General features: G+C 37.1%; 2 protein-coding genes across 2 annotated transcripts; both read left to right on the top strand.

The window, feature by feature from the left end:
- Positions 1 to 2,242: 2,242 nt before the first annotated feature.
- On the top strand, positions 2,243 to 3,043 carry LOC110030531 (hydroquinone glucosyltransferase-like; the record flags this gene model as incomplete). The annotated part of the gene is made up of 1 exon (XM_020733279.1): positions 2,243 to 3,043. A coding segment is annotated over exon 1 (702 nt), but the record flags the coding sequence as incomplete, so codon positions are not given.
- LOC110018043 (UDP-glycosyltransferase 72B1-like) lies at positions 3,027 to 4,045 on the top strand. The gene has a single exon (XM_020715263.1). It carries the CDS (start codon positions 3,053 to 3,055, stop codon positions 3,737 to 3,739), a length of 687 nt encoding a protein of 228 aa, XP_020570922.1. The 5' UTR covers positions 3,027 to 3,052; the 3' UTR covers positions 3,740 to 4,045.
- Positions 4,046 to 13,763: the final 9,718 nt, after the last annotated feature.

Below are 13,763 nucleotides of genomic sequence, written 5' to 3' on the forward strand. Positions count from 1 at the left end.
GCAATGTGGTTAAGCTGCAATTCGGTGTGGCTATGCAAAAAAATTCCAGAAGTGCGGGCTGCGACGTCGCATGAATTGTGGTCATGGCGTGTTCTAATACTCTTGATCTCGCAGTTCTATTAAAGTGCAAGAACATTCCTGTTGATGAAATGGCCACTAATGCTGCAAGACTTTTAAAAGATGTACTTTCCAAACTGTTGGAATCAAACGGTAAGTATAAATAGAAAGCAAATCTTCATGGAAGGCGCAAGGATTTAGAACTTGGTGATCTCGTTATGGTGCGTCTCCGTAAAGCAAGCTTCGCACTAGAGACTATTCCAAATTAAGTCCCAAAAAACTTGGATCTTCTGTTGTGACACAAATTAATGAGAATGCTTGTGTCATAGCCACATTTTCTACAATCAATATGTCTGACATCTATGCTTACCACCCACCTGATGAAGTGTCAGTCCAATTGACAACCGGCTTGGATCCTTTTGCAACCAGAGAAGACTGATGTGACAAATCTTAGCTTATAGGAGTTTACAAGACATCTTACCTTTCTTTTTCTATTAATACTTTTTCTTTTAAAGTTAAAGTATCTTCCTTGTATTGAATTAAGATTTGTTTAGTCCACAAGACAAAATATGCTATAGAATTGGCATAATGTGTTGTACTCGGTAATATTTGCTAGAGAATTTGACATTTGGTTCTATACAGAAACTTATTATTTGTTTGCTTGCTTTTTTTTTCTACGTTGCAGGTCCATGACAAAATCTGTGTTGAAGTTGTTGTGGATTTTTTTTTTTTTTTTTTTTGAGAATTTCAATTTTAAAAGTATTGTATAGTTAGTGGTCGGGGGTGCGGGCTACGGGCTATAAGGGTGCGGGGACGCCTTTATCGGCGTAGGTACCCTATGAGAAAGCCGAACAATGCATGAGAGCAGTGCACAATACGGGTGCGAGTGCACCTATAGCAGTGCGACATGCCACGTCCAAACGTGGGACTACAGTTGTAGTCATGATATTAACGCAAATTATGTTACAGTTGTAGTCATGATATTACAGTTGTAGCCACGAATAGAACAAAAATTTTAAAGACAAGTTAAATTCAAATAAAAAAAAAATTGAACGAACCGAGCACCCATCTACAATCCTGTTTTAGGGCAGATGAGTAATCGGTAGAAATGTGGTTTTCAAATACATGAACTAAGAGAAAACTTTATGCAACTATTAGGCCGTAATGTTTTCGCATTGGTTTATTTAATTTTTTTTTTTATTGTAAAGAGTTTAATTACCAAAACGGTACTAAAGCTAAGGTAATTCTTTTTCATTGATTATTATCTTTAATTTTAATATGATAACAATATTAAGTACAAATGAAAAATGTAAGATGAAAACAATAAATTAAAGGCAAAGGCAAAGTATTTCTAATCCACGGAAAAATATTACATCAGTACTATGCATGTAGAGTAACATGCGTAGCCGCCAATGAAATCCCGCCACGACACCCGCGCGATAGAGAAAAAAAAAACGGCGCAGTATCACGGGGAATATTCCCTCCCGCGTTATTGATGTGTTATTGTGTCTTGGGAATATTCCTGGTGTTATAATTACACAATAACACAATAACACATCAATAACACATGAATAACACATGAATAACACAAAATAACACATGAATAATACGGGGGAGAATATTTTCCCGTGTTACTGCGCCGTTTTTTTCTCTGTCGGGAATATTTCCCGTGTTATTTATGTGCTATTGTGTGTTATTCATGTGTTATTTTATCATGAGAATATTCTTGGTGTTATAATAAAACAATAACACATCAATAACACGCAATAACACATGAATAACACATCAATAACGCCGGAGGGAATATTCCCCGTGTTACTGTGCAGTTTTTTTTTCTGTCGCGCGGGGTGTCGTGGCGTGATTTCATTGGCTACACACGTTACTTCTACGTGCGTAGTACTTAATATTTTTTTCCTAATCCACACCTTAAACTCTACGGTGGGCAATTACATAAAGATCACCTGAAACTTTCTATTTAGAAATTAATCATCTTCTTTCATTCATTTTTTAAATTATTATTCAAACATCTAAATTCATGATAAAATCCAACTCATACTTTTCTTTTTTATCAAATTCCCAATATTATATATGGACAAGCCTAATGTGAATAAATTTGTAAAACTATTGGGACTTTTATGATATTTTCATTCCGTCTCGTTGACACAAATTACAGATATAAGCAGCCCCTTCCTGTTCGAGCTTCCCACAGTAGGCTATCCCTCTGCTCTGAATAGAACTCCCTGCCAAGAGCCCAAGCTATCAAATTACTCATTAGCTTCTAGCCATGGAAGCCACCGGATCCCACCGACCTCATCTCGCCGTCCTCCCAACTCCCGGAATGGGTCATCTCTTCCCCCTCGCAGAACTGGCCAAACTCCTCGTCCAACGCTATAACTTCAGTGTAACTTTCATCACCTTCGCCGCCTCTGACAACAAAGCCACTCAAAACTTCCTCAACACCCTGCCCTCCAGCATCACCTCCATCTCCCTCCCCTCCGTTCCCCTCGACGACCTTCCTCCCGACGCCAGAATAGAAACCCGAATGTCCATCGTCTCCATCCGCTCACTCCCCGCCCTCCGCTCCATCTTGGTCGAACTCCAACGTTCCACCAATCTCGTCGCCTTCCTTGCCGACTTCTTCGCCACAGATGGCTTCGAAATAGCCCGCGATCTGGGTATCCTGTACTACATGTTCATCCCCACCAACCTCCAGTTCCTCACACTCATGCTCGAGCTCCCTGCTCTCAACGCCGCCGTCAACTGCCCTTATCAGGATCTCAAAGAACCAATAAAACTTCCAGGCTGCATTCCGATTCCAGGACCAGAGATCCTCACTCCTTTAAGAGATCGTTCAAACGACGCCTACAAATGGATGCTTCACCATTCCGCGCTCTATCGGCATGCTCAAGGGATTTTAGTGAATAGCTTCTCTGCGATTGAGGCTTTCTTGGGTGAGAGGGGGGGGGAGCGGCCGCCGGTTTACCCGGTGGGGCCGATGATAAAGGCTAGTTCTGCTGGCGGGTCTTCCCCATGCTTGAACTGGCTTGACGAGCAGCCGCAGGGGTCGGTTCTTTTCGTGTCTTTTGGAAGCGGAGGGACTCTAACAAGGAAGCAGCTTGGGGAGCTTGCAATGGGGCTTGAAGCCAGCAAGCAAAGATTCCTGCTTGTCGTGCGAAGCCCCTGCGATGTGGATTCTTCGTCCACTTACTTTACCGCGCACACGAAAGAAAACCCTCTGTTTTACTTACCCGAGGGGTTTTTGGAACGCACGCAAGGCGTTGGATTTGTTGTGCCATCATGGGCGCCGCAGATTGAGGTTCTCGCGCACCCTGCAACGGGTGGGTTTTTATCGCACTGTGGATGGAACTCGACGCTGGAGAGCGTGACGCACGGCGTGCCCATGATTGCTTGGCCATTGTTCGCTGAACAGTCAATGAATGCTGTGATGTTAGTTGAGGGAGTGAAAATTGCTATTAGGCCGAATAAAGGGGAGGATGAGTTGATTCATAGGGAGGAGATTGCGAGGGTGGTGAAGGAGTTGATGGAAGGGGAGGAGGGAAAGGGTTTAAGGAATAGGGTGAAGGAATTGAAGGAGGAGGTGGCGGTGGCTTTGGGAGAAGGAGGGTCGTCTTATAAGGCGCTTGATGAAGTGGCCAAAAGGTGGAAGAGCCGTGAAGCGTAGAGATGTTTTGTTGTTAAATCTGCTTTTATATTATTTACAGAGGTATGTTGTAATAAGGTTTTCGTGGGAGGGAGATGATGTTGCGGATGTGTGGAGATCGGTCTTTATTAAAAATCATTATTTATGCTCATCTGTTGCTTGCTCTGTTTCGATTGTTTGAAATTGTATGAAAAATGAAGAACTGTGATGGATCCCGAGCCTCTCCGGTTTTTAAAATAAACGCGCATCTTGTGAGTGGCGGTGGCTCTGGGCCGGGAAGTTGTTGGGGGTAATGCTGGCAGCTCATCCACAATTCCTGACAAATAGTTTAATGAGTTTCTGAGTTTTTTTTATTTTTTTTATTTTTTTTATTGGCAATGGTGCAGTTTCTTGAGTCAACCATCGCTCTTGCATGTAGCAGGTGTTTGTTGGGGCCAGAAGCTCGACCTGTAAGGTCGGTAGGGCCGCTCCTCTTTCTTTAGTCGAGAAAAAAAGATGCTTTGGTGCATTAATCGGTACCTTGGTAATAATTAAGTTTGTCGGTCAGATGAAGTTTCTCTAGAATTAAAATAAATTTTGGTGGAACGATTTTTTTTCTCTTTTTTATTTTTTTGAGATTTTTACATATATGAAGCGAGGAACATGGGGTTATGAACGAGCCGAGTTTGAGCGAGCTCAGGCTAGGCTCGTGTTCGGTTCGTTCAAAATAGCTCGTGTTCGAAATCTGCTCGTGAACAGTGTGTTCTTGTTCGACTCGATTTAAATATTCATATTCGTGTTCGACTCGAAATTGGCTCGTTAAACTTATATTGAGAAACATAGATGTAAAGTGCGAGATTCGAATCTGAATCAAATATATACAAAAAAAGACACTAACCACATTGTCACATGAGGTGTTATGATTTAAACTTAGACATAAATATATATAATATATTATTATATAAATAATATATGTAATTTAAACTTATATAATGTTTTTATTTCGTGCTAAAACAAGCCGAACACGAGCGAGAACAAAGAGTTATTCGTGTTTAGCTTGTTTATAATTCGAGCTTTTCGGCTCGTTTATACGAGCTCAACACGAGCTGTTCACGAACAACGAGTTTTTTTGACAGCCCAAATCTTGAAAATTATATATGAAACCCGAAATTTAATATTGCCTGGATGGAATAGTAAAGTTTCTCATTCTCCTGAAATGGAACTTCGCCTCCTCCTAACGTTTGCCTACGCCAATTCGTGCGCGGGAAAGGAAATTCTCAGCGATTTTAGAGAGAGTTGGGAAGGTGACGGCTTGATCCAGATCTCTTAAACTCTCATCTTTCTCCTCCTTCGCTCTGCTCGAGCTATAGACCTCTGAAACTCCCATCTTTCTCCTCATCCGCTCCGCTGGACCTCGTTGGCAAAGGTAACGATTATCGCGGTTTATACAGACGGGATCGCAGCCTAGCTTCTCGTGCGACCATCCTCTTCATTTTTGCTTCATCCTCTCGTCAACGAATCCATCACGATGCAGTCGCGACAAATGCTAGCTGGGAAAGACACGGACGGGGACACAGCATACAAATATCTCTGAAACATCCTTCTTTTTTGCTTCAGCAACGCTTCTACCCGAAGCCATTTAGGAAGGTAGCCCTTGTACTTCTTGTAAATTCTGGAATTAAAGAAAAACAGAGAAAAATTTCGATTTGGTGTTTTAAATATGTGGCCATAAGAATTCTTTGAAAATTACAATATCAAATCATACAAAAACAAGCAAACAACTGAAGATTTACAGCTTCTCAAAATTCATAGCTCAACTGTTTCTAAGTATAGGAACTCCGACTCACACGGCAAAGATTAGCAAAAAATTACAGTAATTGAGGGCCTTGGTGACGAGAGGGGAAGAGAAATGGGAAGGGGGAGGAGAAGGGTGGGGATGGTGGAGGAACAGTGGGTGGCCGGTTATCTGATCGTGTGTGGACCAGCATCTAGGTACATAATGTGATTTTTCTGTAGGGATTAACATCTCCTAGCAATGTTGGTGGCAATACATGCACTCCAACTGCTTGTGGAATGCCAAATCCGAACCCCTCAGCTGTAACCTTGGTAGACCAAGGCATCAAACCTTTGAAAGTGGATAAGGAAGCAACCAAAATATGCAAAGCCAATAAAATTATGATTTAATTTGGGGAATGCAAACTGGAGCCTACTCTTTTGCACCAACGTCGAAGGCTTTATTTTATACTCTTTTTCGTCCATAGGTAAAGTGATATATGTAAAAATTTAAGTTTTGATGGTATATCTTTAAATACATAATAATTAAGTGGTATGCATGTAAATCTTGTGCAGTGCCCTCCACAAGAGTGCCTTGAACAAAAATATAATGATTAAGGGGCATTCCCTTATAATAAAAGCAAAAACTAATTTCATGCATTTGCCCCAGCTGATAAACTTCTATGTAGCTATATGATTGATTTGATTTGATCTTTAGTTTAACCATGGGAGACAATTTCAAAAAGCTTCCAGATATATAGTTTGTCACAAAATAAATTCCCAAATCTATTATACAAGGGAATTCATATAAAATTTCATTGACAAGAAAACTATTATTAGGGTTTGTTTGGACAGCTGCAATTTATTAAAAATTTGTTGTGCAACAGTTGTGCCAGGAAGCAGCTACATAAAAACTGCTGTGGGAAAGTTGTGTTTATTTATTTTATATAGTTTTGCAATAGTTGTGTTGTAATTGTTTATAAACAATGACATTTCTTCCTCTGTAGCATTGTGATGTTTATAATAGAATCAGTTTTAGTTGTACATTTCATTCATGAGAATAAATATCCAATTTGAATATTACACAATAAACACTGACACATTATTAAACAGTGATTAACACAACAATCAAAATTAAAAATAAAATTATTAAAATAACAATTAAATTTATCATAATAGTGTTTTTAAAATGCAGACGATTAATATCACGAGATAATCCATCCTTCAACGAAAGTCTCCACACATAATCACAATATGGGGTAAAATCATCGAGCTGATCTGCCCTCCTGAAAAAAGTTACAATTCTATGTTTTATTCTTTGAATACTTTTAAAATGGTCTTCCATAGCTATGTTGATGTCGAGAGGTAACCAGACAGCACTGCAGTCTACAGTAGTTGTACAATGCCCTAGAGTCATTAGAAGTTCTCGAGCTCATCTTTTCTGAAGGTTTAAAATCACAAAGCAAAGACCTTTAGATGCAACATTAGTAAAGAAGAATAATAAACATACTCAATTAAAGTTTTATAAAGTTGTGAGATCTCAAAGCAGAAACTATAAACTAACGAATAATTTGTCACTAAAAGAAGACAGTAGACCTTTAAAAAAAAGGTTCTTGGTTGCCTTGAATCATGTAATGTCGAGATTGTATGTGTCGTGGATGCTTATCACCCCAAAGACCATCTAGAAAAATCTCAACTAGCATACAAATGAAAAAGGAGGGGTACTTGGTTGCCTTGATAGCAATTTCATATGTGTCAATAACCCATAACAATATATAGGTCATCCAGAAAACCCATAAGTTAAAATATCACATCATATACCTCCAAAATAAAAATAAAACATGCAATAAATAAATACATAAAGTATTGTACCTATGGTTGCCTCGGTGGCCATCAATATGGGAAAAAATACATGCAAAAGAACTGAAAATAAAAGTTGCACCAAAATGAGATTCATCATGTATGTCATTGCATAAATCATCAATACAATAAACACTAAGTATTCTTACAACACATTGCATATAAAGTAATAAAAAAACATACAACATCCTTTCACTTGCTAACTATTACATCTATAATTTACTCTCTCAATTCCATCATCTCCCCATCACCTTGCCCATCTAGGGTACAAGACTCAGGCAAATTACTTTCAATATGTGATATTGATTGCCTTAGACGATATTTATACATTTCAACAAAAACATGTGAATGATCTTCATCTGCTATATTGAAGCAATGTCACTACGTGAAGAATGTCATCAAATGTATTTGTGGAGAGTCATTGTAGCAACCACATTCTACACTTTTTGCCAAACAAATATGTGGGCATATCTTGAAAAATAATTCATTTTTTTTCAAATTCCAAATGTTCTTTTGATAACACCACGTAAGGCTGAGTGCCTCTTATTAAACGTCTATTTCCTACCCCAAACAACGTTGCTAGCTTTTTCAAAATCATGAATGTGACATTTGATATCATGAAATGATTTGAGAAACCCTCTTTGTAAAGTATATCCAACATCGACCAAATAATATTTCTCTAATATAATTAGAATAATTAGTATTGCACAAAGAGTACATTTCATTTGTTCATATTCAAGCAAACCTGAGGGTGGCTATGAAAAGTTGTATTTCTGAGTTTGGGTGACAAATTTGAATATGTGATTGTCGTGTGCACTACCTTTCTATTCTTGAAAGTAAAAAAAGCGGAACACATGTTAAGGTGATATACAACCATTAAATTCTCTCCTTTAATCCCTCGGCCCACCATTCCTCTGACATATCAATGGTTCACTTTACTGAATCCCAACCCAAGTCATGGATCCCTGCTCTAACTCTTTCCATATTTACAGTCATTTTTCAACTGATCCCAATTTTTTTTCTTAATTACATTCTATCATTTTTTTGTGCTTTCCTTGAACATTTTTATTATATTTTATTATCCTTCTTTGTTAAAGTAAATTGTTGCTCTGTTTTCTAATTTCATCACTTTAAGATAAAGATTGCACAATATCATTTTCATCACTTTATTCCACATGGCTAATGAGTCGATTTCTTTTGTCTTTACCATGACAACTATTAGAATGAAAATAACTAATCAACATAAATGTGTGACACATAATATAAGGTAATATCATGAAAATATAAAGTGTCATTTAAAATCTCAAAATATGAAACAGTAACAAAAACAAAACATCTGAAATCAATACACCAACAACACCACTCCCATATACATAGTACCTACACACCACCAACACCACACATAACACCTACACACCACCACACATAGCACATACACAACACCACCACTACATCAACACCACCACACCAACACAACATCACAAATAACACCTACACACCACCACACATAGTACCCAACCACCACACCATCAACACACCACCAACACCACTCCCATATATATAGCACGAACACCACATATAAAACCACCACACCACCACCACAGCAACACATTACCATCACACCACCACCGCACCACACCACCACCGCACTAACACACCACCACACCAACACACATAGCACTTATACACCCCTCCCATGTAAACACATCACCACCAACACACCAACACAACACCACCACAGCATGAATACACTGCCACAAAGCTTCCTTGAGCATCTTTGATAAATTCTAACACATTCACATCACCTCAACGAAATTTCAAAGCCTCCCATAGCTTTCCAAGGTCTCCAACCTGAGAGCACTTAATGGCATCCACACCTACATTCCAACTCGTGAAATTTTGCCCCATTTCTTTCAAAAACGCCCACATTTGTAATCTGCGGTACAAGAAAAGCTATCCAGACAAATGGTAGAAGGCCCAACTCCTTCCAGGAGATATTCTCAATTATTGAAAACTGATCTTCAAGTTTTAGATATTTACTGAAATGCAATAATGGAATGATGATGGACATGAAAAAGATTTGGGGCTTTTATATATATACCACCAAAATCCTATATACTATATATTTACATATCAAACATATCAAATAACTAAACTTTTTAACATTTAAACCACCAAAATTCTTTTTCTGATATAAAATATACAACCATTAAGTTGGTATGTATGTAAAAAATTGAAGTTTAGGTGTTGGATGTTTAAACCACCAAAAAATCTTTCATAGACAGTGAAATGATTAATGCAAAAGATTATCATTTAGAAATCAAACTTGACAACAAATTACAATACTTCTGATAAGAAATAATACATTACGTAAAGATAACTAAAAAAAAAGTAAGCTGCAGCAACCAATTTCTTTCACATTATAAGAACAATTCATCTTTTATAGTTAAAAAAAAATAATAAAATTACAACAGTAACTCATTAATTTGATGAACTGTCACGGATCATCTTTTCCATAGAAGAAAGGTCTCCCAGCCCCAAGTCATCATCAAAATAATCATCTTCTTCATCAAAATTATTATCATCATCGGAGCTGAAAGCTGCAGGTTGGCTGTGTTGATTTTTGAGATCTTTGAGGCCTTGCATAAGTCCTGATTTTCCATGTTACTTGTGACAGAACAAACTAAAATTGTAAGAGGAACAAAACACGACTAGAGGTCATAGAATGGAAAGAAATAAAGCACCTTGTGCCAAAAACAAAATAGACAAGGAACTAAAACATAATATTAATCTTCTTACATGGCAGTATGGCAGCAAAGATTAGAATCCTCGATTAGGTATTGTAGCGGGATATCATTCAAACAACAATTGTGCTTGCAAAGCATGAAATGCGTGAAATTAGCGGGTTTAGAATAATTGTCCAAGAACGTTTGTAAATCCAACAACTGTGAAAATATACAGCGTTCAGGCTGCATGAGTTTCTTTTGAATGTATAAGTAAGCAATTTCTTCTATAAATTCACATTAATTTGGTATATTCGAAAAACTAAATTAGATAAATATGATCTTTGATTAAATGGACTGAATACAACAGTTGGGGAAGAAATTTGATTTTTTTTCCTGCAATTTTAAACTATCATTATTTGGATAGATAGTCCTTGACCGGCAACCAATATAAAACAATGAATATGATGACAATGTGACATTTTGATTCCCACATGGATTAAAAATAAAAGTGGCAATTACATCCATACCATTCAATTCTTATGAATTTGCATCAAACAACAAAAAATCTGCATTTACTTGAATAAACACAAAATACACATGTATGCATCGATATTTTTAGTCTTGCCTAATAGAGCAGTAGGTGGACAATTATTTTCCCTGCATATTACATCCTTCAATCTACCCTGCAATTAAATAACAAAAAAGTGATGAATTAATGATCAATGACTTAGAGATACATCAATGCAGTAGTAACAGTGTTAAAAACATTCATAATCTCTATGCACACGACACTTGCTCTTTCTTGGCTTTTCTGGTTGGCTTCCTATCTGGACTACTTGCTTGGAGCAAGGAGAACATACGGGAACAAGGGAGAGAATGGCTCAACTATAAAGGCTGACTTTATGCACAATTTCAATTCCATCACACCATTTTGAGTTCCATTACAAAACACCCCTAATGTGAAGGGCAACAGTAGACACAAAATAAGTTTTGTAGGAATAAACCAACAAAATGCAAAAATTGAAAGCAGAATATCCAAATCAACAAAAAACAAACAGATAAAGTAAAGTTTTCCACCAAACTCGAACAGCTCTCTATCTAAAAAAAAATATCATAAAAGTTTTCACCATTCACATGGTCATATCAAAAGAAACTCATGCACCATGCAAAAATTTCTTTTAAGAATAAAACAAAATTTATCAGGAAAATAACTCCAAAAAAATGTCTTCTACCGTGCTTTCCCTCAGGCTTCTTCCTTCATGCATTCTCTCATAATTGGAAATTTAGGTCGAAATTTAATTGTATAACTAGTTTGTTTGAACACATGAGTTACTCTATTAGTTTGTTCTAGTTCTGAACGATATTTGCTCAATGAATTTCTACAAGCTATTTTATGATGCCTCGAAAGTCCGCTTCACCCACATTTTTTGATATTATTGGCCTTTTTGACATTATTTTCTAAGAAATTTTTTATTCTTCTCTTCTTGGGTCTTCTCTAGGCCTTAGAATTTTAGGGACAGCTACACATACATCATTATCAATCACAACGCACTGCACCTTACTAGGCATGATTGATATATGTATGACCTTTGTAAGCCACATTATACTTGTGTGAGAAAATTAAGTGTTAATAATAAGCCACATTATGCTCCTTACTAGGCATCATCATCAATCGCAGCTTGAATGCATGGTAAGCTAGTGAATTGCCAAACTAGATAGAGAGAGAGAGAGAGAGAGAGAGCACAATAGGTTAAAGATTTTAGAGTTTTTTTAATTGTTGATTCATTAACATCATTAATGTAGAAATGACCCCCCTATTTATAGAGAAAAATGAGATACCATTACTTGCTTATCCCTATCTTAATAGAGGCGCTACAGTGTAATTTAGTAAAATATAAATAAATAAAAATTTAAATACTTGTATAAATGAATAAATAAATAGCTAAATCTTGAGCTCGACTCTTCCTACAGATTGGTCACACCCGACCGACAATTTTTGGATTGACAAGAGGCCGCTCAACAGGTTCTATTAGGTTCAAGTGGTTTGTCGTCTAAAGGTATCTATCATTCAACAGAATCTTTGTCTGATTGGACCTTGTGGTCGATTGGCTTCTATGATTTGTTGATCAGCTATGGATTCTGCTCTGAAGGAACTGATTCAATGGACATTTTTAGTTTGAGTTTTGTATACTTTATTCATTGATGGATCTTCTTTGATCTTTCATCCTTCGACCATCGGGATATTCTCAAAATTTATGCTGAGGTATTTTAGGTGTGCACTTGTCAAACAATTTAATGAGTTTTTTTTTTCTTTTTTAGTTTTGAAAATCTTACAGTTTCTTTTGTTAACCTTAGCTCATGCATGAAGCATGTGCTTGCTGGGGCAAGTGTAGTTTCTGTCGTTTGTCACTGACGGTGGAAGTAGTTTTAGTTTCCTCGACATTCTTTTTCTAAGTGTAGTAGGGCCACACCTCTTTCATTGGTTAGAAAAAAAATGTTACACGTATTTGCAGTGAATGATACATCAGTAAAAATAAAATTTTTATTCGGTTAAAATAAATTAAATACTATATGTATACTTAAAAATTGTTTGTATTGATCTCGAGGTAATCCAGTAGTCGGCCACCTCGTTTCAGTCGGCCGACCAAGCTCTCTCCCTCGACCACCTCACTTTAGTCGACCAACCAAGCTCTCTCCCACAGACACCTCACTTCAGTCGGCTGACAAACATGGACATGAAAGTCTATATCGATCTCGATACGATCCAACGGTCAAAATGAAAAGGACTAAAACGTCTTTTGCTTATCTCTTCATACACATAGCAAAATATGTAATTTGTGTACCTTCTACCCCTCCAATCTTCTATAAATAGAAGAGCTTCATGATGTTTAGAAAAGGGGGACCTCTTTGGGGGCACCCCTCATTTGTAATCTCTAAATTTATGGAATAAAATGGGTTCACGAGCCCGAGAAAGTGCTGGGGTTAGTTATATGGCCAAAGTGTTGCAGTTTTAGCGCAAACACTAAAACTAACAAAGGGAAGTATAAAGACCAGGTTAATGAAAAAAATTTCAAAATTTTCAAAATTTATGCAGTATTAGTTCAATTTGCAAAATTAAAATATTTTAGGACCCAGTGCGGGACCCATTTTACACAACGCTCAGGTGGAACTAGTCCACCTACACAGTCTCGAAGGATGAACACAAGAGTTGAGGGTGAGACTCGATCAAATAAACTAAAAAAATTTATGACATTTGTTTGGTCTGTGAAACCAATGTATTGGCCGACAAGTTCCCCTATTTAATATAAAGAATTAAATAGGGTTTCTATTATACTGGGTTCGGGAAAAGCTTTCTATAAGGGCAAGCCCCTATAGTTAATTACATCATAGATAACTGAAGTTACCTAAGAATACTCTCGATAAAAATCAAATTACCTTCAAGGAGTTCAAATGGTAAGGACATTTCAAAGATATCGGACTAAGAAGTGTGAAGGGGGATTGGTTCAAATTTGAAAGATTTTGTTTTGAAATCCAAAGGAGGAAACACTAGAGGATGTCACGGATTCGAAGAAGAACTTTGGTGACTTCCTATGCTATCCTATTATTTGGCTTCAATTTAGGAGAAATCATTTAGATGTTTCATCCTGCAATTTTTTTTATTTATTAGGATTTACATTTGTGTGAAGCAATCAGCACAAATAACCTTG

The sequence above is a fragment of the Phalaenopsis equestris genome, unplaced genomic scaffold (genome assembly GCF_001263595.1).
Source record: "Phalaenopsis equestris unplaced genomic scaffold, ASM126359v1 Scaffold000002, whole genome shotgun sequence".
In the NCBI taxonomy this organism is placed as follows: Eukaryota; Viridiplantae; Streptophyta; class Magnoliopsida; order Asparagales; family Orchidaceae; genus Phalaenopsis; species Phalaenopsis equestris.

What these genes read in the sequence shown, in the direction of transcription:
- LOC110018043 (XM_020715263.1), top strand. Translation starts at nt 3,053, where the DNA reads ATGATAAAGGCTAGTTCTGCTGGCGGGTCTTCCCCATGCTTGAACTGG.